General features: G+C 42.3%; 1 protein-coding gene and 1 long non-coding RNA gene across 3 annotated transcripts in view; one reads left to right on the forward strand and one right to left on the reverse strand.

Moving 5' to 3' along the window:
* LOC125301889 overlaps positions 1-27,535 on the reverse strand; it is a 111,707-nt gene that overhangs the window by 8,525 nt on the left and 75,647 nt on the right. The gene's annotated exons all lie outside the window — the stretch shown is intronic.
* phf2 (PHD finger protein 2) lies at positions 348-27,323 on the forward strand. 2 transcript variants are annotated; one of them, XM_048254719.1, is made up of 22 exons: positions 348-870; positions 5,689-5,774; positions 6,156-6,270; positions 7,041-7,201; positions 7,536-7,677; positions 7,861-8,047; positions 8,303-8,465; positions 9,465-9,552; positions 10,453-10,559; positions 13,890-13,981; positions 14,123-14,212; positions 14,593-14,928; positions 15,195-15,311; positions 16,489-16,604; positions 16,761-16,939; positions 17,219-17,286; positions 18,202-18,368; positions 20,649-20,953; positions 22,169-22,264; positions 22,669-22,778; positions 23,247-23,597; positions 24,467-27,323. In XM_048254719.1, exons 1-22 carry the CDS (start codon positions 773-775, stop codon positions 24,476-24,478), a joined length of 3,186 nt encoding a protein of 1,061 aa, XP_048110676.1. In that variant the 5' UTR covers positions 348-772; the 3' UTR covers positions 24,479-27,323. The 2 variants fall into 2 exon arrangements, with proteins under 2 accessions (XP_048110676.1, XP_048110677.1); XM_048254720.1 differs by having other exon boundaries at positions 24,472-27,323.

The raw sequence follows: 27,535 nt of genomic DNA on the forward strand, positions 1-27,535 counted from the left end.
ATATAATGTAGGCTAATAACATCACACAATTGATTTAAAACAATATTAAATAGGCCTATGTACTAAATACGATGAACATGTGATGGCCTATGCGTAGACTATCTTCGGGCTATGCAAATTTTGCAAATTCCCAATTAGCCAATTTTATTTTATTTTTTTAAAAGAAAGAAAATATATTATCAAGTTATAGGCTATTTATTATTTGGTTAAATGCTCTTAATTCGCATAGCTCTTGAAATGGCGTATTTAAAGTGTCACGCATCCATATGGCAAATGATGTCACGCAGATAACATTAAACGCGGCTTCAGATCGCCTCGATTCTTTACTATCAAAGCATGCTAAAGCCTCGGCGTCGACCGCGGAGTTCCCCAGTGGTGAAATTTTCGTTTCTGCATCGTCCCGGGATACCCTGCGAAACAGCTGCAGTGTTAATGAGATTCATTCATTTTGATTTGAGAGGGTGAATTTCGTCTTACAAGCTGACGTAACAATATTACAATGAAAGGACACATTTTCTTACGGTTTATGAAAGTCTCGTTACTGTGCAGTCACCAGGGGGCAAGCATGGAATAATGTACTTTAGGAAACTCAACAACGTCGGCATTTCGTCAACATTCTGATCTGGATGCAACCATGGATTTATAATGGTCTTGGATGTGAATAGATGTCCAGCGGAACAGCGAGCTCTCTGAAGATCTTCATATTGCTATTTTGTTGCAGGAGGGTTCCTGCTGCCCCCGTCTCTCCGGCGTTGTTGTGAATTGATCTAACATGGCGACTGTACCAGTATATTGCATCTGCAGATTACCTTACGACGTAACACAGTTTATGATCGAATGTGATGCTTGTAAGGATTGGTTCCACGGCAGGTAAATACATGAATACGTTGTGTCGTTATCTGTTATTTTGCACAATATTGATTGTAAGTCATTACTCGTTTTTTGACTGTGTATGTTGCACATTCACTGGCTACATTTGTAATGCCAGAAGAGCGAGGCCGCTTGAAGAAGAAGGCGGAGTTATATTTAGCTGGCTTGGTTGAGACATTTTTTGTGAACAACAAAACATTTTGTCAACAACAAAGTAATTATCCACTAGAAATTAACATCTTAGAATCGCAGACGTGTCAGATGCGCGTTTTCGCTGTCTTTTCATGTTCCATATCGGCCGTAGCCTATGCCGTTGTCGTAGCGGGGAGAGATCAGTGGGTGTCTGCGAGCATAGCCCCACTCGCAGAACACAACCGTCCAGATTCATTTTTCCTTCTTTTGTCTGGACTTTTTGTTCCCTTCTTTCTAGGGACGTGTATCGCGTTTATGAGGTTACATTGTTCCATCCGAATTGAAACACTGTAAACGCAAATGTTCCACGAAGATATTGGCAGCTGAAAGGAGATCCAGTTTGAATAATAGCCCGCTTGTGCTAGACATTGCAGGCTAGAGCCATGTCATAGAGGGAAATGGATTGTATGAATAATAGTAGCCTAAACGTTGTCCACTACATTGGTAATCAAACAAAGCGCCAACCTTATAAGAGTGTGAACTTTGAATTTGCGTTTTATTTGCTGAATTCTCTGAAGCGATACTGACAGCTCCCTAGTCATAGCAATTTAGTTAGCCCGCCGCAATAATGCAAGTTGCCCAGTTCGACCGTTTCATAGTGCTTTTCACTTTTAACACTATTAAATTGCCGTTTGCAAGTCGCTCAAAATGAGTGTGAAGCAAACACACATTTCTTAATAAGTCTTTCGGTACAAACCCAATAAATTAAAACTGAGAACAAGCGTTTCACCTCAGTGACTGGGATATTTACGCGCGTTTAACGTTAACCCTTTGATGGTCTGTAAAATGGGTTTGTGTTGCCTATAGACATTTAAAAAAAACCTCCTTGCACAATAGTTAATGCCTTCATAAATTAGTTTAGCAGTAATCAGAGAATAATGCATTTAGTGCAGTTCTTATTTGACTTAGATTATTTACTTGCAAGCAGAATATTGGGCTATAAAGCCAAGGTTTTTAAACGTCAGTGTTCTGTGATTTATTGCCATTGTAAACGTTTGTGTGTTATCGGAGGGTGTCTGATCACTTTAGCCCTCGTGTTGCTTTTGGATGTTTTCAGTCTGGTTTTGTTAGGGTACGTGTGTTTGACATCCAGTCAAAGCTGTTCGTTAGAGGCTATAATGTGATAATGGTTTACAGTCACCCGTAGGGACACGCGCTGTGCAGTTTCCTCGAGAACTTTTGGTGGTCCTCGTGCGTCCTGGTTTGACTTGAAGAACTACAGTGTCAAACTAAATTGCAATGTTATAAATGACCGTGCACTTATAGTCATAATAACAGTTCAGTTTTAATTTTGAGTTTGCAAATGATTGTAGCCTACAACATTATAAATGGGCATGTATAGCCTAGTTGACGTCCCTTCCTCAGAGATACCTTTTCGATAACTAGGCTATATGCTGCGTAGTTGCTTGAAAACATTACACAGTATCAAATCACTGAATAATTTTATTTAGTTCAAGGTGGTTCTGATATTAACTTCATTTTGCACAGGTGTAACTTCGTGTGTAGGCCTACGCGTCTGCTGTGGAGAGCGCTAAATTTAGCAGCCTGCCCAGACACCCAGAAAGAGTGAAACATCCGAAAACAACAGTTGTTTTGCTCCAGCTGTCTTGAACATCTCTGACGAACGCAGCATCATAAGATTCAACAACATTCCAGCACCTCAACAATCAGTTTTTAAGCAATAGTCTCCATTTCAAGGCTTTGTGTTGTCACTTCGCTTTTTGAGTATATTTCCTCTGCAGAAGCAGTGCTGGTTGTAAGCCTCTTACGGTTACAGCCCAGTATGAGTGTGAGACATTCTCTATGCTCAGCTTTAGTACTCCAAAAGTCTGCACATAGGCTATGCCTTTGTTATCTGGGGAACAGGGACAGTTCTCGTTAGTCTGCTGTATTGTGTGTCTGTGTGTGTATCTGAATTAGTGTATGCACGTGTATAGGACTGTGAGTTATATTTGACATCTGTTTGTTCATGTGAATGCATTAATGTGCGCTCTTGTCAGATATTTCAGTGTGTGTTTGCCCATGTGTATCAGACAGCCTCAGTCACATACCCTGCACAGCCCCTGCTGTCATGTCATTAGGGATAAGATTTCACTCTGGTTGTTGTTATAGCTGCCATTCTGTACACAAGCCCAAACCTCGAACCCCCACCCCCACCCTCACCCCATTGCTGAGTTTGTTTGTGTTGAGGTGCATTCCCCTCAGGTGGTAGTGAGTGATGACATCACCCATCTCTCTGGCGGTTTGAGGCGGCAGGTTCTCTTGGCACAGCGGAGGCCTCACACATTCCCTCTTTCCCCCCCTGATGTGCCGCGTATGCTGAGTCAGCATTTCACCTTGTGTGTTTAGTCAGAGAAATCAGGCTCAATTTCAAAACAGTCTTTTCTGCCTGGCTGCTCCCATCACCGTCAGCAAACGCTCTGGCCTATTCGTCGGACGGCATGTGACATCCTGCATCCATTTTGATGGATTTGTGAATGAAGTCCCATTTAGTTTCCTTTTCCCTTTCTCTTGCTTCTTTCTTACTTTATGTTTCCAATGATTCATCATCAATAGTGCCGAATATTGCACTTGAGAGAGTCCCTGTCATTTAAACACGCTCACGCTAGCTCATTCACTCTCTTTCTCTCTCTCTCTCTCCTGTCTCTTTCTTCTCTGCGTTGTGCCTAATTGTCCCCAGTCTCAGTGTTTTATCAATCAGTTGCATAATTCATGGAGAGAAGCTCTTCCCCTCAGGACCTGTCCAGGCTCACCGAGGAGGATTCCCTCCATTCTGTGGGGAATACTCCAGGGACTTCTGCCCTTCTTACGTTTACCCTCTCTCATGATGGCCCTCATTATGTGCAATTTCACGTCAAGCTAATATTTGCCTTTTGATTTAATTTTATTCAGTCGGCTAATCATTTATTCATGTTGTCATGACATGACAAACAAACCATTGTAGGTAAAAGTGTATGATTCGAGCATCATGATTCAGTCAGTAAATTAATTAATCAATTGATTGTCTAATCATATTTCTCTAATCATTTTCAATCAGTGCTTTTAAATGCACTGGTGTCATAATGTGGCCAAATGACCACTTTAGGCTATCAAACACAGCATAGAGGTAAGGCTGCCCCGACATAACGGTGTTACGTAGGCACAAATAATGGATGACAACAACCAGGAGCAGCAGCAGTAGGGACTGAGAGGCGACAGCCTGGAAGATGTGATGCTGTGTGGCAGCGTGGCACGGTGGTGCAGCCCAGCCCGAGAGCCTCCTCGTCTGGACACGGATGAGCAGGATGAGGCCCGCAGGAGACCATGCGGCCGTGAAGGTCATCCCAGGGAGAGGGGTTTGCCCAGTCAACACCACCAGCGTGAGCGGACGGAAATGGGCGTAGACGTTAGAGGAGAGGGAGAGCGAGAGGGTTAGCGAGAGAGATGGCTTATGCCTTTTGTTATGTAATGGCTCTGCAACGTCATGTAGTTTTCATTCTCAAACAAAAAACGTTGATGGAGTGGTGTGTGTGTGTGTGTGTGGGGGGGGGGGCATGTAAAGAGGTGGTGGGACCACTGAGAGGGGTGAGGGAGATGCTGGATGGCAGAGTGTGACTGCTGTGGTGATGGTGGCAGTATCAGCTTTCTCCCCTGTATCGCCACACATCTCCCGCTCCAGCACAGTGCCTGCTGGGGCAGAGGAGATTAAGAAAGTCGAGGGAGGAGAGAGGGAGGGAAAGGGAGAAATAGAGAATATGACAGAGGGAGAGATGCATAAAGTCAGAGAGGAGTGTGTGATACATAGGATAAGGAAGAGAGGGATGGAAGAGTAGAGAAAGGCAGGGAAGGAAGTAGAGAGAGAAAGGAGGGGAGAAGGAAAGAAAGTGTAAGAGAAAAATAGAGTCTGTCCTCACAGCTTTAAGGTAGCGAGTTGAGTCTTTGGTATACTCTTGGGAAAACAAGCATGCTTAAATTGTTCAGGATTCAATAACATACACACACACCACCCACAGCCTCATTTGTCGCCACTAGGGAGGGTCCAGTAGTGTGGCGTATGGTAGTAACACCACCCCTGGAGAGAATACCACTCTGGAAACTCCCAATTCAATATCCGTTTTGTTGTGGAGAACTAGCGCCCCCGTGTGGAAGGAATCTACCTGACTCCAGTCGTGCCTTCAAAGAATGCTTTGGCTGCCATTAGGGTCATTCGTTTCAAACCTGTATTTTCTTAAGCAATATTTTTTATTTTTTTTTGCAGTAATTCCCTGTCGTTCGCGGCAGCTTTTCATCCAGTTCTTAAAGGCATTCGGTTTTACTGGTTGGATTTCTGTGCAGCCTAACACACCTAAGAGAGCATTATGACCCAGATGTGTCAATCTGCTCGCTCTTAGTCGGCAGTTCAAAGCTCCTCCTTGCCTCAAATAAGTGCGGATTAATAGCACTTATTTATCATAATTACCACTGTTACTGACATTAATCTTCACGATAGGAAAGGTGTTATGACACCTTACATCGACCACAGTCCTAGGCTATTAAACACTTGTATAATTGTAAAAACAGTTGAACAATTAAAAATGTAATAGGTCAGATGGCCAAATTCTTTCCATTTGCTATGCATGTTAGTTCAAGTTTTCTTTTTATTTACAGCTGTGTTGGGGTGGATGAGGATGAAGCTCCCGATATCGATATCTACCACTGTCCAAACTGTGAGAAGACCCACGGCAAGTCTACGTGTAAGTCTGAACATGACCTCAATCATATTGCCTAGGTGTTGACTTGCATGTTGTTTCAAGCTCAAGTAGGCTAGCAGGTGTTCACTTCCCAGGAAAAGTAATTTCAGTGGCAAGTTGCACTTGATTTGAATAAGCTAAAGCCTATGAAGCAAGGTTCCCTCAATCTTGGAAACACCAACTAATTTCCAGGCTGGTACACTGGATGGGATTATATTAAAATGCACTAATGTTTTTTGAGATAATTTTGTAAATTGACTGTATGATTGGAGACTGAATATGTCTTTGTTAAGTTTTATCTTTTTAAGATAGGGGAACATGCATTTTGTTTGGCAAAAAATGCAATTTTGGCCAAGCGTGTTTGTGTCTGTTTATTGCCTGCAGTGAAAAAGAAAAAGAACTGGAACAAGCATGACACGGGGCAAAGCACTGACGTCCGACCTGTTCAGAACGGCAGTCAGGTGTTTATTAAGGAACTACGGAGTCGCACCTTCCCCAGGTACAGCACCATAGCCTACCAGAGACTGATATACTAAAACCATATTGAAACCCACGAAACATTCAGAGCATTTCCCATTCGAAGTAGGTTCCTCTTCCTCTTTCTAATTACACATTTCCGACCTTGCAGTCTCCTTAGATGACACAAGAGGGAGCTCTAACATAATGTTTAGCAGAGCCTGTATCCACCCCCCACTTCATAAAACCTCCCCTAGAAACCAGAAGAGCTGTGGCTATCCAAGACAAGTGTGGCACAGCCGTTCTGGCTTCATCTAGGTTTCTAGCTGCACACTTTAACTTTCCCACTTCTAAGGAACACACCAACCTTTTGGGATTTTTATGAGGGAAATATTTGCCATCTAGCCCAGGGTTAGATATAGGCTACATACCCTTCTCTTCTCTGTGGCAATAACCCAGTCTGACACTGGTAGCTTAGTTTAGCATAAATCCCTGGAAGTGGGTTATACTCGTTAGCCTATAGCTGTTTTGGTGAATATTGAGTTCATATAAGACCAAAGAAATAGAAGAAAAGTAAGAGCTCTCTCAGTGTCTCAGCTTTAGTTACACAGGATCCTCACAACTAAAACATTAATAAACCAATGATAAGGACATGTCTCTAAAACCACAAGGGACGCTCAACAACAAAAAAGGTTATAGGCCAGGTATTCTAACAGAGTAAATGAATAATCAATTTATGAGTCTGTAGTAGGCTACCTTAGTATCCTTAGTGTTTTCATACACATGAGCAAAAATCTTCTTTTTGTGTCATAGCTCTGAGGACGTGGTGGTCAAACTCGCAGGCAATCAGTTGACCATGGACTACCTGGAGGAGAATGGCTTCAACGAGCCCATCCTGGTACTAAAGAAAGACGGCCTGGGGATATCCATGCCTGCTCCCACATTCTACGTCAGTGATGTGGAAAACTATGTCGGTAAGGAGACTGCTCCTCCTCTCTGAATTTCTATTTCTTCTTTTGCTCTCTCTCTCTTACACACACGCACACTCTCACTCACTCATTCATGCACTCTCCCATGCACCGATACTCTGCTTAATGTAGTACTATATTTCAGTGTGTAGGGGGCGCCAGTTTATCATTTACCAACCCTTTTTTACTGAGCAGCCAGTGTCCTTCATAGAATTTCATCAATTTATTGTAGAAGTCACCAACACTCCAGTTGATGCCATGATAAATATGATGTCCTAATGAATGAATGTATATATGACCTAGACAATGCGAGTGATCTCTCATTTTGCTTTTTGTGTAGGACCAGATGTTCCCGTGGATGTAGTGGATGTCACCAAACAGACAGACAGCAAAATGAAGCTGAAGGAGTTTGTTGATTACTACTATAGCACAAACAGGAAGAAAGTACTAAATGTTATCAACCTGGAATTTTCAGACACAAGGTAAGAGTTCTAAAGACTAAAATAACACATCACAAAGTCCCTCTAGATTATTTGATATTATTGAATACCTGGAGTATTTGGTTTGATATTGTAAAATAGTTTTGTGGTTCAGTAGTTTTTGTATAAAAAAAATTACTTATAGATTGGAATATGGCGATGGCCACGTTTTTTTTTTTCTCAAAGGATGGATAGCATTGTGGAGAGTCCGGCGATTGTCCGAAAACTATCGTGGGTAGAGAATTACTGGCCAGATGACGCTTTGCTTGGAAAGCCCAAAGTCACCAAATACTGCCTAATCTGCGTGAAGGACAGCTACACGGACTTCCACATCGAGAATGGCGGGGCCTCCGTGTGGTATCACGTGCTAAAGGTGACCCATGCTTCAGAATTAAAAAATGACCCTCCAATGGAGCAGTCATTTTGTTCTCCATTTCAGAGCTGAAATGGAATGCTGTTCCAGTGTTCTCGACTGACTCCATGAGCTCTGGGGACGATTGTTAATGCCTGCCACTTGTTTCGCGTGCTTTGACTAGCTTTGATGTGGAAGAGGACGTCTGAGTTGAAGGCCGACAGCTTGATTTGTAAACACACTCTCTTTCCTGTTTCCCCTCCTCAAAATCCTCAGGGAGAGAAGATCTTCTTCCTGATCAAGCCCACCTCAGCTAACCTCTCCCTGTACGAGCGCTGGCGGTCCTCCTCCAATCATAGCGAGATGTTCTTCGCCGACCAGGTGGACAAGTGCTACAAGTGCACGCTCAAGCAGGGTCAAACTCTCTTCATTCCGTCAGGTGAGGAGCCAGAGAGCTTAAGACATATGCATTTCATTGACACCTATTCATTTAGCAGATGTTTTTTATCCACAGTGACTTATAACACTCCAAATACACATTTTGAACAGTAAGGACCCGATTATAGTCCTGTGTCTGTGTCCCGCGCACACAGTGCATGACGAGAATTACGTCATCAACGTGGCATGCGGCATGTGTCGTGTGCCTTCCAACATATATATGACCGTGAGTCAATGACGCACGTCTTCGACACACATAAATGTGCATGAAGGAGTATAACACTTCCTTAAGGGGGTAGTAAAAAGAGTGTAGTGAGGGTCAGGGGTCTTTCCTGGGTATTGAACTAATGAGGTAATGTTGGTGTCACCTTAAACCTCTAAAGCTGTAAAGACACTGGGTGATTTTGGCTCTGATTCAGTTGGCCCAGACCAAATTGAGCCCCATTGGATTCCCATCCAATTGGTTGCCTTTTGTGCAGTTTGAGTAGGCTAGGACACCCATGCTCCTGACTGCTAGAACACGTGGAACATGGAGTGTGAGTACAGGGTATGTGGAACGTTGAGTGTTAGCACAGAGTTTAAACCTATCCCAGCTGTGACTGACTGAACCGCATAGTATGAGTTACCACATTGTATGAGAAAAATCACAGTGCCTACCCAGGTTAAGTGTTACTCACTGTGGGTCCAGAACTGCGATCCCTGTCCCGCTGGCTCACTGGTTTTGCAAGGCCCCATGAGTGCTGACGACATTTTGTGCTGACGCTGTTTTATTGTGCTGTACTGTAATGGGTTTGGAATGAATAATAGATATATTTAACCGAGTAAATGTAATGTGCAAATGTAAATGTTCACAGATTTGATTACTTGCTTGGTGGAAGGGCAAAGAAATAACACTTGAACAGCTTCTTCAATCTTCATGATTCTGAACCTTGTTTACAGTGTTTGTGCTTTCTTCCCCCTTGTCTTCCTTAAACTTTTTGACTCTTATTGTTTGCCTCAGGGTGGATCAATGCAATACTGACTCCTGTTGACTGCCTGTCCTTTTCCGGGCACTTTGTCCACAACCTGAGTGTGGAGATGCAGATGAGGTGGGTGGGATGTGTTTTCACAGTAATGAACGCCAACTGTGTGTGTGTGTGCGCATCTCTGTGTGTGTGTGTGTCTCTCTCTCTCTCTCTCTCTCTGTATGTATGTGTGTGTGTGTGTGTGTGTATGTGTTTCAGACTCAGCATGTCAGGACAGATCAAGACTTGCCTCTAAGAATTGTACTACTCAAGTCACTATTCTCAACACAATTTGGAAAAATTATGTCTGCTGTAATTTCTGTGTTTGTGGTGGTATAGCACATCAATGTAACAAAACTATTTGGCTTAGGATTTTTTGCTTACATTCTTGTCTTTTCACAATTTAAAATGGCTTTTTTTGTTATTAGAACATTCAGACGAAACTACTTGTGCTTTAACTTTCTTGTGTTTAAGGCAATTTCCTTGTCAGTGGTATGGAGCTGGCCTTTTCGTTTGCATGTGTATTTGGCACCATGTATAATTTAAAGGCAGCTTGCATTTATGAAGGGGAACAGCCTTTGCGCTTGGCAGTAGACACAGTTTACATTCTTGCTAAGTGCCCAGAGGTCAGCACTGCTCCAGTCTTCCTTTGGCCTGTCTGGGTTGGGCTTAAGGAGCGAGAGCTGTTGCACTTTAAGTAAATATCGCATTTCAGTCCGGTCCAAATAAAAAAAAAAAATAGAATAAAACTTGTAGGCCTTGTTCTGTCAAATGTGGCTTCGCTTGGCTCGTTAGTGGCAGAAATCACTTTGCTCACAAACAGTTCAGTTTCGTTCATTTGTGTCTTGGAAAACAAATGCACACTGCACATTCATATAAACTTTCAAAAAGACACAAACACACACATCCATTCATAAGTACAGTAGGTTCACTGGCACACACATATACAAACACAAACCCACGCTGCGTGTGTTTCTTTGGCAGGGCATATGAGGTGGAAAAGAGGCTGAAGGTAGCCAGCCTGACTCCCTTCTCGAACTTCGAGACTGCCTGTTGGTACGTCGGACGGCACTTGTTGGAGAGATTCAAAGGTCAGACACTATGCTATGCACTCTAATTTCGCACTATTATATGTTGAACAACACTAATAGCACTTAGCATGTATTTTCACTCACTGGAGCTAAAGACTTATCCTTTACTGATCCTGGTTAGTGTCAGCACGTATGAACAAATGTCTCCTTTTGACAAGCATATTATCCTACGGGCAAATCAGTGAAGAGTTTTTCTAAAGTGATCCTGCTTTTGTGATCCTGAATGTTTTCATCTGTCATGCGGATCACATACTTGCCCACAGAGATCTAGAAAGGGGAAAAAAAGTTTTGGGGTTTCAGTTCAAATACCTCTCTATCTATCTATCTATCTATCTATCTTTTGTCACACTCTCTCTCTCTTCTTCTATCTCTCTCGCTTTCTCACTCTTGCATGCTCCTGGCAAAGGTCTGCCACGCAGATGAGCAGCTGGATGCTTCGATATTATTTCAGTCATTAGATGGGGGCATCGGCAAGTTCACAGATGATTAGCTTCAAAAGGCTGGGCCCATGCAAAATCACTTGCTCCATTACAGACCCCGTGTTTAAACTCGCTTCATCTGGTCTCAGACGATCTGTTTATATTTCCACTCTTCTTGTTGCCTCATTTTGCCAGATTGCAATTGCGCGCACACACACACACACACACACACACACACAGCAACAGTTGAGGCCTTACCCCTCTCTCTTATTCTCTTTCTTTCATTCTTTCTCTCTCTCTGTCTGTTTCTATCTAAGATCTCAAAAGGCGATACCACTCAACAGGGCTGGTGTTGTTATTGTTGTTGTTGTTGTTGTTGTTGTTGTTGTTGTTGTTGTTGTTGTTGTTGGTGGTGGTGTGTGTGAGCACGCACGCCTCAGTACAGGTAGACATTCTGGCACATTGCCCAAAAGCCTAACTGGCCCTGAGCCAGGTACCCACTTACCTTTCTTTCATTCATTCTTCCTGTATTCCTTTTTCTTCCTCTCTATGCCTTTCAGACTTCAGACTGCCTTCATGTTATTAATTTAACTGTTGCGTGGGCTGCATTTCCTGTAGTGTGTGTGTGTCCGGTCCAATGCAATCAACGTTTGGGCATGCTTTTACACAAAATGATTGTTTCTTATTTTGCCTTTTTTCAAACAAGTGAAATGAATTTAGTGGCCTAATTAGATGACACAATGACTGTCTTTACTTATTCATCAGTATATGATGAGGTTCCAGTTGTCATGATTTTCTGATTTTACAAATGTGGTCATGGTACGCCAAACCGTTCCGCTGACGTAATGCTATGGATGAGTTTGTAGCGATTAACAGGCCAATACCAGAATGAAAAGAGAGCTCTCTTTTCTTTCAAAATGGGAGGTTTCATCTTATCCAACAGACAAACCTTGAAAGATTCCCTTTGATGACGGGGTCATCATAGAACACTAGTTTGTCAGCCAGTTGGAGTTTTCAGCTCTGTCAAACCTTGTTTTACCCCAGAGAAATGTAAATGCAGGCGTGCTGGCGGCACGGGGGATATGACACGCAGTTTTGAAGAGACTGCAATCGTCCCCCTCACTTTTGATACGGAAAAAAAAGCCTTACACACTAAATAATAGCCTAGGCTAAATAAAACTTCTCATTAACAGCACTACCACAGCCATCTAGATTGCACAATCTCACTTTCACTCTGCTAGTAACAGTTGGAAATATGTGATCAGTTTGTCTAACAACCATGATAAACTGAACCAGGCTACTTCTGTAAACCGCCTCTTGCTCATCCCGACGTTACCTATTCTGTTTAATAACCAACTCAACTAGCCTACTGCTTATCAACTCGCTTTCAGTTTCACTAATACAAGATGAGTAACTCTTACACCATATTTAAGTTCTAAAACATTTAATTATAATTTACAAGACACAATTAATTTACTTGAGTTCCCTTGGTGCATAAATCCCTAATAGACAGTAAAGGTAGGGTATCACTGTATCTGATACAGTGTATCCTATCTAATAGCGTACAGGGAGAGTCCTGAACAAGCTGGAAATGTAGCTATCTTACTTGTGCCTGTCATAGCTGAAACGTTAGGAAAGCAAAATGAATCCAGCAAAACAAAATAAAATACATTTCAGAGGGCAAACAAAGTAAAAAAGTTGACATATTTGTGTATACATTCCCAGCCAATGTGCAATGCAATAGTTATCAAATCCCCCCATATGTCAGATAGCATGTTGCATGTATATAAGCATGGCTATAGCCTATTTTTTAATGGGGAAATTATTTGGCCTAAATAAACAAGATAGTTTTGCATTTGCCTGAAGTGATATAGCCATACTATTTTTTTTTTTTTATATTTGACAGACATTTTACATGTGTGTATATATAATATATATGTGTGTGTGTAGCCTACGTAGTAATTAATTTATTATTAATTCATTGTATTTAGATCTTTTTGAAATGTTGTTAAAACTAATAGTTGATTATAAGGGCAAAGTAAGTTGTAAATCACTGTAATTGTCTGTTAATTGAAATGTGGTCTTTACCATGTGTTCTGGTAACTTGTAAAGCCATTACAGGTGTTTCCTCTCATTTTCTAACATTACATCAATAACAAACATAGAGTGCATGTTGGAGCATGCATGTTGAGTTGGTAATTTGATTGACAACTTTATACCAGACAGTTTAAGTAGGCCTAACTATTTGATCATGTGTGTTTGGATCATAAGCATATGATGACCTGTATAAACTCTTGTTCATTCATGGCTTCATAAAATATCAACATCCCATCCAGCTTTTAGAGTATTCAACCACTGGCCCAAGCAGCAGTGAAAAAACTCAAAAATAATAATAGTAACATTGCATAAGTGTAAAATCTGAGACCTCCCATATAGCGAGAAGCCGGTCTGAGGGCAGATCTGGCGTTCCGCCCATCCTCCAGTTTTATCTTAACATAAAGTTTAAAATATTATGATGGTCGACAATGGGTCAGAAGTGGCAGTCCAATATCTGGAAGCCTGATTTCACTGTCTGGGTTTTTTCTCACATTCAAAATATGTCCTGCGCCCCTGTGTAAATGGAATATTCTAAATAGGTCTTTACATTTGAAAGGTTTGTGCTCTTTATTAGATATAGAAAAATAAAGGTGTACTTTTTTTACACAGATCTATGAACTTTTTAGAGAGATACATTCAAGGTGTCATTTAGTTGACCCAATAACCCTAAACGTCATCAGGGAATACTGTTACAGTTACAGTGAACCTTTACCTGCTCTCAGCAGTGGGTGATGGTGCTGTGTGGACTTGGAGGGTAATATAATGTTCAACACTGTAAAAGGTTGATGTCATTTCTCTGCTCCTCATTTGGCAGGTTTACACAAGACAAATAAGCAGCCAGCTCCCTATTTGGTACATGGTGCCAAAATCATCAATGGAGCCTTCAGGTCGTGGACTAAAAAACAGGTAACCTCATCATAGCGGAGGGAGGACCAAAGTGGAAAAACATATCTTTCATTAGTGGTGCGTGGGTGTAGGTATATGTGTGTGTATGCAATGTGCGTCTGCATTAGCTAGCTGATTGACAGTTACCCCTGGTGATTGCAGGCCCTCCTGGAACACGAGGATGAACTTCCCGAGAACATGAAGCCAACACAGCTCATTAAAGACCTTGCCAAAGAGATTCGGATTTGTGAGGTGAGAAGTGCCTCACAGGAGTTACTCAAGGTTTCCCTCATAAGCACACAGTTGGCCAGTGTCAACCTCACCATTGGCCACTCAGGCCCACCAACAGAACCAACATTTGCACAGGATTGAAAGCCTGTTATTACAGCTACATGCACCATGTAGACACTACAGCTATTTTTGTTATCAATGTGTTAAGATGACGAAATCCATAAGTAATTTCAGAGTGGCAAAACTTTCTTACAAATGTTTGAATAGGAAAGGCAGTGTTTATATCTATGGTTTGGGAGGTACAGGGTGACTTTTGTTGTACTTAAAACTGTCATTGAGAATGTGTTTCTCCCTCTCTCTTTCTGTCCATTTTTCTCCTTTCTTCCTCTATCTCTCTCTAGAATGCAACTAAAGCCATAAAGTCGGAACCCAGCAGCACCAAGCTTCCAGCCGAGGAACCGCCCTCGGCCCCCCCGGAGCCCGAGGACCCGGCGTCCCCCGTTGCTACCCCCCCACGGGACAAACCAGCCAGGAAGAAAGCCACCAAGCCCCCCAAGCCTCCCAAGATGCCCAAGGCACCCAAACCACCCAAGGTGCCCAAGGTAAAGGAGGGGGGCAAGAAGAAAGGGAAGAAAGCCAAAGATGGCGGTCTCCCTCCAAAACCTTCCAGTCTGGCAGCACTTGAGTCCCATGCCAAGGATATTCTTAGTAAGATGGACCAGCCCAAGAAAGGCAAGGTAAGCTGGACCTCTGCCTGCGGGGTGCCGTCAACCCCTGTGTTGTTTTGAGTGGTGGGTAGACGAAAAGACATGTCGTTTTTTTTTTTTTTTTTTTCAGTTTATTACTCAATATTTTGAGTTGAGACCCTCACGCATGTTATAGAGTCTCATTTTTGGTCTTTGCGAAATCTCCACATAGTGTTCATGTGTGAAAGAATCGGATTTCTACTACTGTTGGTCAGACTCTCAAGAATGAGTGAGCGGGTATCTCTTATTTTTTGAAGGCGGCAAAGAGTGTAATGAGCCCAGTGGAGAGAGAACCGAACAAGCAGAACGATGTAGAGAAGTTCGAAATGCGAGAACACAACAAGAACAAAACAGAGGCCAAGTGGAAATACAAGGTAAGAGCTAGCATTAGCATCTACATTGCTATTAGCTGACTAGCATGATGGAGAATTCCACCAGGCCAATGGCATAATGACAGTTTAATGTAAAAATAGATTAGAGATAGATTGCCCCTTTGAACTTGTTTGCAAGTAGTATCAATTCAATAGTCACTTGAAAAGAAAGCGAAATTAAGAAAAACGTGGCATGGAGAATGCTAGAAGAATTGTCCAAAAGTGATTAACACATCTGAGATCAAAGTAATCAGCAGAAATAACTGTGTGGCTCAGTCAATATTTCTGCCTGTAGTTCATCAAAGCCGTCCCAGTCCCTTTTACCCACTTGGTTTGCCTAATGCCGTTAGGCTATGTCATATCCATGGCACGCAGCATAAGTATTTACATATGCCTCTCTTTTTTCTATACTGAAGAAATAAGCATGTTGTATCATTACCGCTGGATAACACAGAATGGCCTGCGTAGGAAAGCTTAATTTCGGTGAACGGAAGACATTAGAGGGCTTTAGTTTCACGGAAAACTCAATGCCAAGCGGCCCTGGAATGTTTGTAGTCACTCCAAGTATCCTGATCCAAGTGCTCCCTTTGCTGCTCCCCAAACATTTGCAGATGGAGAGGGGGAATCTCGGCTCGTCGTTCACCAAGGTCGTCCACAGCCACATCTTTGCTCTCTCACTCTTGATCACTGTAGACATGGCCGGAGGTGCTCCGCTTGAAATCTGTGTAGTGCGAAAAGTGGATTGAGGCATTTTAGATGCATAAGTTGCTGAGCCAATTACATGTCTCCATTTGGAACTAAAGTGGCTCCATGTAAAAAGTAGTTAACACTGTGGCCAAAAACAAAAACCTTGCATCAAGCCGACATGTACAAATGCATAATTCCTTGTAGTACTTAAGTGTGTCCATTACCAGTGAAATTTGCAATTTAAAGCTGTCTTATCATCACTGTCATGTCCGACTATTTTTCATTTAAATGGTGAGTGCAACATGAGTTATGTTCGGCCTGCTTTTTATTGCTCTGTACAGCTCTCTGGCAAGGAGGCTTGATTTGATCTCATTAAAACTGATTGCGATTGACGATATATTGAGAGTTGGAATTGGTCTGGCTCATTGATTTCCCATTACTCATGTGGACTGTACTGCTAGCTGGTTTTTGAATTTCTTTTTTCATATTACAGAACAGCAAGCCAGACTCCTTATTGAAGATGGAAGAGGAGCACAAATTTGAAAAGTCAACACTAGGACACAAAGACAATAAGTTCAGCTTTTCAATGTCCAACAAGAAACTGCTGGGGTGGGTTGAAAAACATAGCTAGATGAGATGCTTAAACAATATATTTTTAAAACGTATTTACATCTGATGAGTTAAAATGATTTAAACTGGTAATCCATAACTACTGAGGCAGAAACTGCTCACATTTCCTAAGAATTTCTGCTCTTTTCTTCCTAGTTCAAAGACACTTAAACCACAGACAAACTCCAGTGTGTTCGGATCATTACAAAACCTGAAAGAGGACAAAAACAAGCCTGTGAGAGACGAGTATGAGTATGTGTCAGACGAAGGCGAGCTCAAGATTGACGAGTTCCCCATCAGGAGGAAAAAAAATGCGGTGAAGAGGGATTTGTCATGTAAGTACCACTGCAAAAGAAGTGAAGCACCTGAGTCAAGAGGCAGCACTTCAGAAATGTAACTGCCACTAATACCTCACCATTTTTCTTTCATTTATGGTTGACATGTTGAAGATTTATTAAGTTAATGTGAATTAACGAGAATGAAAGACTGATGCACTTCAAAGAGCCACCCCCCATCTGCACTTGCTAGATTAAGTACAGATAAAACCTTTCAGATGTAATACTCATTGCTTGAGCATGGAGAATATTCACAACATTGCCATTTTTGTTTGCCAGTTTTATCAAACATCAAAGAGCCCATTCAGCCTTCCAAAAAGCCAAAGCTGCAGCCCTCAGTTCTGAAGGTAAGTTTGATGCTCTGCTAATTTACTCTAATCTTCCTCAGGACCCTTCGACTCAAAACAGAACCCTCTAAATTTAAACGCTGTAACAGAGCTAACGTCCATAACTCCCAATCACTTAAATCACGGGCCAGTATTTACCCTGGTGCGCATGAAAAGGTGTGACAAATGATTAATTCCGAGAATCAAGCTCGGCAACACAATTGGCTGGTCCACAGGCATTGTTAATGAGTTCCTCATGGGTGCGTTTAAAACCCCCAGTCACAAACACCAGCAGGGATCGAATTCGCAGGCGATCTGTTTGTGCTCCTAGCTAGTGCAGCTGATGGGCTGGGCCCGTCGTAATTCTCCCATAATGTTCGCGCTTAGAACAACACACAGCATGGATCAAAGGCCGAGAGGGCTGCCAGTGTTGAGCCGGACACCACCACAAGCCTGATGAAGGGAATAGCTGCGGTGTGAATCAAGTGAGAGTGAGAAAAGCGACCACACCAGATGCCCCCTGATTGTTTGTTTGAATGGAGGGTCGCCTAAGGCCAAAAAATGACCTTAGCTTTGGTGTTTAACAAACTCAAATCCATTCGTCGTCTGGTTTTACCATCTCACTGCAGCCCGTCTTAACCACATTTTAGGTCATTGTACTACTGCATTAGTGTCAACATTTTTCCAAAATTAGGCCAGCTGAAGCTCTATCGTGCTCTAATTAAAAAACAGTTGAAACAAAGGCAAGTTTATCACTTGCAAATGTGAAACAATATCTGCGCAGTGTATCTGATGGTGTTGTTTTGATGAAATGAATAGGTTTCTTGAGGTTTGAGAGGCATTCCCAACTCTAAGTTGTTCTGTTTTTCTACACATGTTGGCATCGATTCTGTTTCATTTTTTTTGTCTCCCCACCCTTCCTTTCTGTCAATCCAGAACGGCGACTCTTCAGACGAAGAGTCGCTTCACATAGACACTGAAGCCAAGCCCGAGGTCAAAGGGCGTAACTCAAAGGTCAAGAAGAAGGGCGGCAGTGCGGCTGGCATCCTGGACCTGCTGCAGGCCAGCAAGCAAGTGGGCGGCATCGACTACAGCGCAAACAGGTAGAACGGCCGTGCCTCCGCCTCACTGTTTGTCTATATTACACATCGCCATCGTCCAATCACAGAATATGGAGACATCGAGAGATCCACATCTTTAGAGCAGGGCCTCACATTACTTGCATGGTCATCAATCCCTCGGGCTGTAAGAGAATCATTGGAAATATTGTCAGGGAATTCTGCTTTGGCATTGCGCCACGTATCGACATAAAAACTACCGCACCAGTAATCTACCCAGGCTGCATTCATCTGCTCGTCGTTATCAGCGCGTTGACTTAACAAAAGCCAACTTCTTCTCATAGTTTGTGATTGAGGAATAAATTCTGAATTACATCTGCAATGGCATATCTGAAATAACAGAAGACTCATAGGGATCTGGTGGCCCATATGTAATGTGGCGTTACTCTGGGTTTAGAGGCTTTAGTTTACGTGCTGATGAGTTTACCTGGCTGGTTAACTTTGAAACCAAAACATAGCATTTGTCCTTGCTTAATTATTTTTTTCATGTGGGCACCACCATAAACAGTACCATATGCAGCTATTTATATGACTGTGCATGGGGAATCAACCACTGGAAAAGGTAATAGTTTACACAGATCCTGTCAGCAGTTTACATATATAGCCAGTGTTTGTTTGATCCCCCTCCACGATTAATTTGTCAAATGCAGGTTTGCCTCGAGCCATTCCTCTTCATTGTGCTGTTTGCTGTTTTGGTCAGTTTTTGATGGTCTATTTCCACTGCGCTGAAAGCTGCAAATTAGCAACGTTAGGCAAGCACAGGGAAAACACCGCTAAAATATGTTAATTTCTCAAATTATTTTTTGTGCGTTTTAAAGCTGACATATGACGCTAGGGCTGCAGGGAAAGGAAATGACTCTGGTCAATTATAACCACATTAAGCATTCACTTTTCTCATTGTTCCAGTGCACTGGTTAATGACTTAATAGGTGGTAATCTGGACAAGCTAAATCCGTGGTTTTCTCTCTGGAGGCACATGTTGAACGCTACCCTTCTCCAGGTCATGTTCATAATATCATGGCCTAATAAGTTGAGTGAGCCCCAATTACTCTTCATGGGGCCGAACGTAAATGGCATTGCAGTCATCATAATATACTTGCCAGTTATGTCATAGTATCCAAGGCTCCCACGAATAAGTACAGAACTGAGCTCTTATGGGAAACAATAGTCACTCCTGTGTCAGCCTGTGTAGCACAAAAGATGTTTGGAGATTACTTTAGTCTGAAAACCAGTGCAGAATAGCTGATTGTGTTATGATTATGGTAATGTTATTGGATAATATTTGGCAGGTAAGTTTGTTCCCGTTTGTACAGTTGTACTTTGAGGGAAGGTAATACTGTGGTGGATATAGAAGTGTTTGATTTCAATAGAGCTGTTTTTTGTTGCACAAAAACAAAGTTGACAGTTAAGGTATTTGTTAGCTACAAATAGTCATACCATGCTCCTGAACTGCTGTAAGACTGGAAGCACATTAGAGCTCTTCCAGTTCTGTGCAGACAGAGATACAGTAGATGTCAAAAGACACCATGACAGCCCGTGGCATGCTTTTTACAACTTTCACATATTTCGATAACAGTTTATAACATTTCATCAGGGGCTGTTTCTTAGCCGTCCGTTTCACTTTGTACGGTGTGGGCAATTGTAAGTCCTGATTGCACTCCTTGTAATCCTTTATGCCTGCACAGCTGTCATAAATATTACCATCAAAAGCCACTTCATAGTGTGAGGTCACCCCGACCGGCCGTCATGGCTACTTATGACATCATTAATGTCATCGTGATGGTATGCATGGTTTGACTGGAGTCAATGTTTACGCTTTAATACGGGTCAGATTTTAGCTATTAGCGCTGGGCGTCACTAGTTGTCTGTTTCTGGACTGATAATGTCATCTGTTGAGCATTCAGCTGAATCCAAATAGTGGTCGATGCTGGGCCTGATGGTGGCCAGACGCAGTTCAGATCCGCTGCTATCTGGGTCTTGCTCTGTGGCTTGAGTTTGAGTGTCAGTCTTCCACTCTCCACTGCTAGCTGGTGCTACCCCAGCTTTTGTGTGCCCTCCTTGCCCCCAAGACATGCGGCTTCCAACCTGCGCGCTTTAAATCCCAGTCGCTCTCTGCTTGCTCTGCTAGTGCTTCTCCCACAAAAGAAATACAGAAAAAGAAAAGATCACTAGAAGTCAACAAAACTCGATATCTTCCCCATTCGTCACTGACACTTTGGGAGTAATGTTATGTGTGTTGTGTATTTCTTATTGATGGACTTACAGTCAGCCACCTGCATCCCCCAGCACACAGGAAGCCATTCAGGGCATGTTGTCCATGGCTAACCTGCCGTCCTCAGTCTCCTGTCTGACGCCGTCCTGGAGCAACAGCCAGTCAAAGAGCAACTCGCACGGCGGACAGGCATCAAAGAAGACAAGTGCCAGCAGTGGTGGAGGTGGCAACACCAACAGCAAGAAGCAAAGTAAGCGGCCACCCAAGAAGAGTCGTAAGACCAGCGGTGTGGAGAGCCCCGACATGTTCGATGATGACCATGACCACCTGGAAGCATGCTTCAGGGACTCCGATTACGGTAAGGGACACTGGGTTTTGGTTTATTGGGGGCATTGTGATGAGGAGATGAAAATTAGATGGCAGATAATGGCAAATGTACTGATCACCGGTATGTCCGGTTAGGAATATAATGTGTTACACAGGTATTGGTAGATTTTCTTCAAAGATTTTTTTTTTGAACATCTCATGGAAAGTTGAACGAGAAGCACAGTTTGTGTGATCCTTTAATTATTGCAAATGGGACCCAGCTATCTGTTATTGCTGTTAACGGTTAGCACTGTCCACAGTCGACCCCAAGTCCAGTCACAGGAACAGGAAGTGTAATGGGCCCAGCTGGTATGTGCATGAGGCATCTTGTGACGCACGATCCCCAGGTGCTGCTAAAAGAACAGGTCAACCCCGGCATTACCTTCACGCTGTATCAACAGTTTGATTAGCAGCTTTCTGATTCCGAGCAGGAAGTCGTAATTAAAGCGTGAGTGACAGTGCTTGTGTTTACTTCTGGGCAGGAGAACTCTCAGCTCGCCTGCCTTCGACTCGTTCCAGTCGGTCCCTGCTTCCAACAGCGTGCGCTTTGTGAACCTCTTCCAAAAACAGCAAGGCTATTAGAAGCCTGTTAATAAGTCATTAAGCTGAGCCTTAAACTGTTGTTTTAAATGCGTTTTGATCTGATATGCTAATTAGTCATAAGTGGCACGCACATTCCCATCCAGAGACCACATGTGCCTGGTTTATCAAAAAAGAAAAAACAGCAGGCGTGCACACTCGATTGGATTCCTTCCACCTGTGATTTGTAAACAAGGATTTTTTTTTTACCGTTACTGATCATTTAAGCATCGGAAAATACATGCGTGTCTCGAAAAATCTACGGGCATGCAAGCGCAGTGTGTGCATGTGTGTGTGAGAGAGAGGACTGAACCAGATGTCCAGCAGCTGTACCACACACACATGTCTGCTCATATCATTCTATCTCTCAAGCCAAAGTAAACAGTAACACAATAGAACTAGAAAATTTCTGCTTTGCTTGATACCTCAGAGCAGTTTGAAAAATAGTTATGCCAAAAAGCACTAATCTTGGCTTCTTCAGAATTATTATTTGGATAATTTACAGTAGAGGTCACTTTTTTCCCCTGTTGTCCTAAAATCCTAAAATGATCTTCAGCTCTTTGCGCTGCTAAACGATAACATTCACTGTGTACATGCCGTTATAAATGCTTTATTCCACTTATTTCAGTATATCCTTCTTTGGAATCTGAGGAGGACAACCCCATCTTCAAGTCACGATCGAAGAAGAGGAAAAACTCAGACGACACTCCATACAGTCCTACAGGTACAGCAAATCTTCCTCCATCGGGTGTGGAACGTTTCAAGCCTCAGATTCCCAAAAGGCAGAACGTTGCTGATGGGATAGGATGTGGTGGAGTTCTGGAATAACATCATAGTGCCTAGCTGTAAACGTCCTGTCAGTCATCCGCACCGAGGTTTGAACTGTTGCGCATGTTCAGCCCGTATGGGGGCTGCAGGTGACATGGCGGTGTAAACATCGACAGTACTGTAGTTTTGAAATGCACGTCACATAGATTACATGCAGCTTTAGTGCATGTTGTGTCAGTGCAAAGACAACAGCTGTGTCTTTAATGTGGGACATACCATCTCTGTTTCTGTTTTCTCTCCCTCCCTCTGTTACGGTCTTCAAACTCTCTCTCTCTCTTGCTCACTCTCTCTCTCTCTCAGCTCGCGTCGGCCCCTCTGTTCCACGCCAGGAGAGGCCTGCTCGTGAGGGCGCGCGGGTGGCATCCATAGAGACAGGCCTGGCAGCTGCCGCTGCCAAACTCTCCCATCAGGTTAATACAGCCACAGTCATCCTTAAATCATCATTCCTTCTCTCTCTCGGTCACCTCTTCTGTCGTTCTCTCTTTTCTCTTGTAAACCTTTCCTGTCCGTGTATTTTCTTATTTGCACTATTTTGTCTTTTTTGCTCTTCCCTAGGCATCTACATTTATTCATTTAGCAGACACTTTTAAGCGACTTACAGCAAGATAATAACATTCAAACTACAGTGCAGAGGAGTCCTTAGCTAGGAATTACTACCGCACCTATCAGTACTTCTGCATCTGCATCTCCTCATGTTCTCTCTCTCTTTCTTTCTCTCCGTCTTTTGGCTCTGAGCTCTGTCTGACCTTAGACACATATGTTGTCTATTTATACCAATCACTCATCAATGACAAGAGTCAACTAGAACATGACACAGTGCTAAGTCCCGACCCTGTTTTTTGTGTGTCCTCTCCTCTCTTCCCCAACCTGCACCTCAGGAGGAGCAGCAGAAGATCAAGAAGAAGAAGAAGAGCACCAAAAAGAAGGCAGCGCCAGCGCCCCTGGTGGTGGAGGAGCCCCAGAGACACTCTCAGGACAGCAGCTCGCCGGAGCCCCCGCTGGACTCGCAGGAGGGCCTCCTTTCTGACCACGAGTACAGCACGGGTGCCGGGGCGGGCAAGACGGCCGGTGGCTCACAGCCGATGGCACCAGGCGTCTTCCTCAGCCAGAGGAGACCCTCCACGTCCTCACAGAACAACAACAGCTCCCCAGCCCAAGGGGGGGGAAGGGAGCGGGCGAGCAGGAGCAGGGAGGCGGGGAGGCGGGGCCGGGCGCAGCCGACGCCAAAGGTGGGTGGTGATGGCGACCGAGTGCCAGTTAAATGTTGGTAGACAGACGAGACAGGACCCATTATAATTTAACCATTCATTGTACAATAGGTCAGCTCTCTCTTCTGGTACTGAATAGCCGCTTTTCCATTATTGGGCCAAAGCTGGGCAAATTAAGGTCTATGGAGGCTAATCACTTTCCCATTATCACTTCTGGTGCTTAATGGTGCCTCCGCGGGGCTTCCTCAGGACTCTTGTCCCCCGGTTTCTGGCCTCACCTTTACCCTCCTGCCCACCTGTTCTTAGTGGTGCTTGAGGTGGTGTCAAGGTGGAATGCAGGATTAACTGAGTCAAGTACAAGTCAAATAGTGGGTTTGCGGCTATTAGGTTTCACATTCACCTGTGCACGTGTCATTGCAGGTGGTAAAGATATTAGGGGACATTCTGTTGATGAAAATCAATGTTGTGATGTTATGGCTTAAAGACTTCGTCTACATAAGACTGAACAAGCCTTTTTGTAGAGATTACCTGGATGCAGTTTAAACTATGAAGAGTGAATGTTGTGTAGTGTAAAGGGAAATGTGTTAAGTGAACACACAAGTGAAAAATACTATTGTGTCATTCTTCAAAATGACATTTTCATATCCTTCATCTACGGTCTTCTGAAGGTAATTGATTGTACATGTTTGTTGAAGGTAAGGAGAGAGAGGGTCTGACAGATGATGGTTCTAGTTCAGGTGAAACTTGCAGTACTAATCCCACACTTCAGTCCACATTCTTCACAGATGTACTGTATCTAAAATATAAATAACATATAATGTTCTTTGTTTTTATATCAAAATATTCTTACAAATATGTTTTTTTGTGTGTGTGTTCATCTCACAATTTAGCCAAGCGGCTAAAGAAAGGAATGGCAACAGCCAAACAGAGACTGGGAAAGATCCTAAAGATCCATCGGAATGGGAAACTCCTTCTGTAGCCAGGGACAGCAGTGAAAGGACTGGGATACTTCTCGATTCTCCTGATGTAATGGACCCATGGATTGGCCTATCCCAGCCCACCCTACCCCTCCCTAACCTATAGTCCTTCTCCTAACGTTCACCCTGATCCCCCCACCCTGCCTGTCAAAGAGAGGAGTGGACAACCTGACCGAAGGCGGAGAGAAGCCAACTACAACCTTTTTGATTTCTAAGAACAACATAGCTCAAAAAAAATAAAAAAAATAAAAAAAAAAAATAAACAGGCTTTTGCCTCAACATATACTTTATAACTTTCAGATATGGAAAAGTGTACAAAATACCTGCTATTAATATTTTTTAAGAGGATTTTTGTCTCATTTTACTACAGCTGTCATTTTATCAGGGGTTGCTCGAGACATAAGGAAAATTTGCATAGCAGTCATTCCAAGATGTAGAAAGTATCCCTTGCATGTGATCCGGTTGCATGTATGCATTGGTTTTTGGTGGGGGCCGGGAGGGGAGTCTCTGTATGTTGAGTGTGTTTGTGTGTGTGTGTGTGTGTGTGTGTGTGTATATGTGTATATGTGTGTGAGTATGGGGAAGCGTTATTGTCACTGGGAATTCATTCCTGTTGTATTGGATCAGGCTTATCATCACTTGAGTGATTTTGAAACCGGTGGAATTTGGAGAGGAATGGCTCCTTTGCGGTTCTTTACAGCGGTTCAGTACAAGACTTACTTCTACCCTTGCCACCGAGGAAGGAAATTATAGTGTAAGATCTGCTCTCTTCATGATGGGCCTCTAGCTTTTTGTCAGTTGTGATTTTTTGTTAACTTTTTTGCTAAGCACTATCACTGATACTATTTATTGACCTAATATAATTGTACATGTCATAGGTATTCTACGGAAAAGCCAAGAGGCACTTACAGAACATCTTGGAAGCACAAAAATGAAGTCATGTTTGTTAGTCATGGTAAATGTCTTTTTTGCTTCATACAATGCAGAAATAGGCAGAAAAGGAAAATAGCCTGCTAGCTTCCATTTGCAACTTCCAACTATTTAAACACATATTTAAATCCACACAAGTTTTTTTTTGTATTTTTTTTTTATTGAACCATATTGTCATTCTAATGAAATGGCACCGCATTCATTCAGTAGTGAACATATCATTGCATGATAGGAAAAAAATAATGTTTTCAGTAAATTACTGAATTATAAGTTGTGCTTCGATTCATATATCAGCATTAGAGGAACTGTTTCTTTTCTTTTTTGTTCAATATTTCTTCATTTGTTGCTTAAGTAGCTAGATGCAAAGGCATGCAATCCATTTGATAAACATTTGAACATTAATACCATATTGTGCAAACGCAACCATAAACTGTGGTGTTAAACACAACCATAAACTGTGCTACATATTTAGGGCCGTAGATCAGGGAGACCCTCTCCAGCACTCTGCTTTTCTCCACCTGAATTCACAACTGTATTTGCACAAATTCAGTCCGTCTGAAAGGATGAATGATTTCCAAACCCTGAGACACTAATTAAATGGGACCTTCAACTCTGATGATAAGCCTTATCCGTCTGTGTTTGGCTTACATGGGGATACTTTCTCAATCTCTCCTTAGTTGTTTCGCAGGCAGCACCTGTTTCCTTAGACTGAAATATGCATTTGTATGGCTTCACAGTACAGTATGTAGAATGTAGCTTGTACATAGCTTTTTAAATGACTACTTTTTGTATCCTTTTTCCTTAATACTTCATTATACATTTTTACTAGTTTTTGCTAATTATAAACAAAAGGTATATAAAAAGATACATGAATAGTCCTTACTTTTTAATTATGTTAGATACCCAAATAGTTGGCTTCATTTTGTTAATCCCATTACTCGGTTTTTATTTTGTTTTTGTTTAAATTTTGTTTTGGTGTGTGTTACTAGACAAAGGTGTTGCCTGGTGATCAAAGGAAACCACATTACATCTACTATCATATGGCCTTACATACACAAAGCTCCATGTATTGTGATTCAGATACAAGAGAGGAAATCTCTGAGGGAAAAAAAAGAAGAAAAAAAAATCAAAAACATCAGAAAATCAAGTTTCAACAACCAGCCTCTTGTTTGGATTTTAGTGCCCCTGATGGGATTCAAAGTTATTTTACTAGCACCTTGTGAAGTGTTTATGTGTCAGTGATGTAATTTATTAATGTTTGTAGCCTTTTATACTTGTAAAATTCTGAAGACTTTTTTGTTTGTTTGTTTAAAATATTTTATCAGCCTGTGAACCATCTCCCCTTTGCAAACTTGTGTCATTGACAAGCCTCTTGGCTTTATGTTTTCAGGCAATAGAAATCTTTTTTTAAGTCATCTTTCTGAATCATCAACATTTGTCAGCTGCATAAGGTCATCAAAGTTAAAATGTTACATTATCATTATTATTTCTATTATTATTATTACCACCACCACCATCATGCAGCTATTTTAAATAACGGTATCATGCCATGGATTTTTATATTATATATAAATATATATATAATAGATTATGTAAATTTTTAACAAGGTTTACTGTGCTAATCAATTGCAGTGTTTTAGTTACCTATGTAAATCTTGTATTCACCTCTATGAATTGAAACACACTCCGATCAACTTTGTCAATGGAACTATTTCAGGTTTTTATTTGTACAAAATGTGTGTTGCTTTGTCGTGGTTTATTTTTATATGTTCAACATATTAAATGCATCCACTGTGCCAGGGCAGTGAATGATACAGGTAGTGCTCCTGTTTTGCTACAATTCGTGTCGTCTTTGACCCCATTGGGTAGGCTGGTCACTCATAGTCTCCATGCTCAAGGAATAGCCTATGGGTTTTGGACGGTCTACGCATCCAATAACTTTTATGTCGCACTTGCAACCGTCGTAGAATGTAAGTATGTTTCTCTTGACGCAGTTAAATTAGAACAGACTTGTGAGCTTCAACGTAAACATTTTAGGCCTCCGTAAACCTC

This window comes from Alosa alosa, chromosome 10 (assembly GCF_017589495.1).
Source record: "Alosa alosa isolate M-15738 ecotype Scorff River chromosome 10, AALO_Geno_1.1, whole genome shotgun sequence".
Lineage (NCBI taxonomy): Eukaryota > Metazoa > Chordata > Actinopteri > Clupeiformes > Clupeidae > Alosa > Alosa alosa.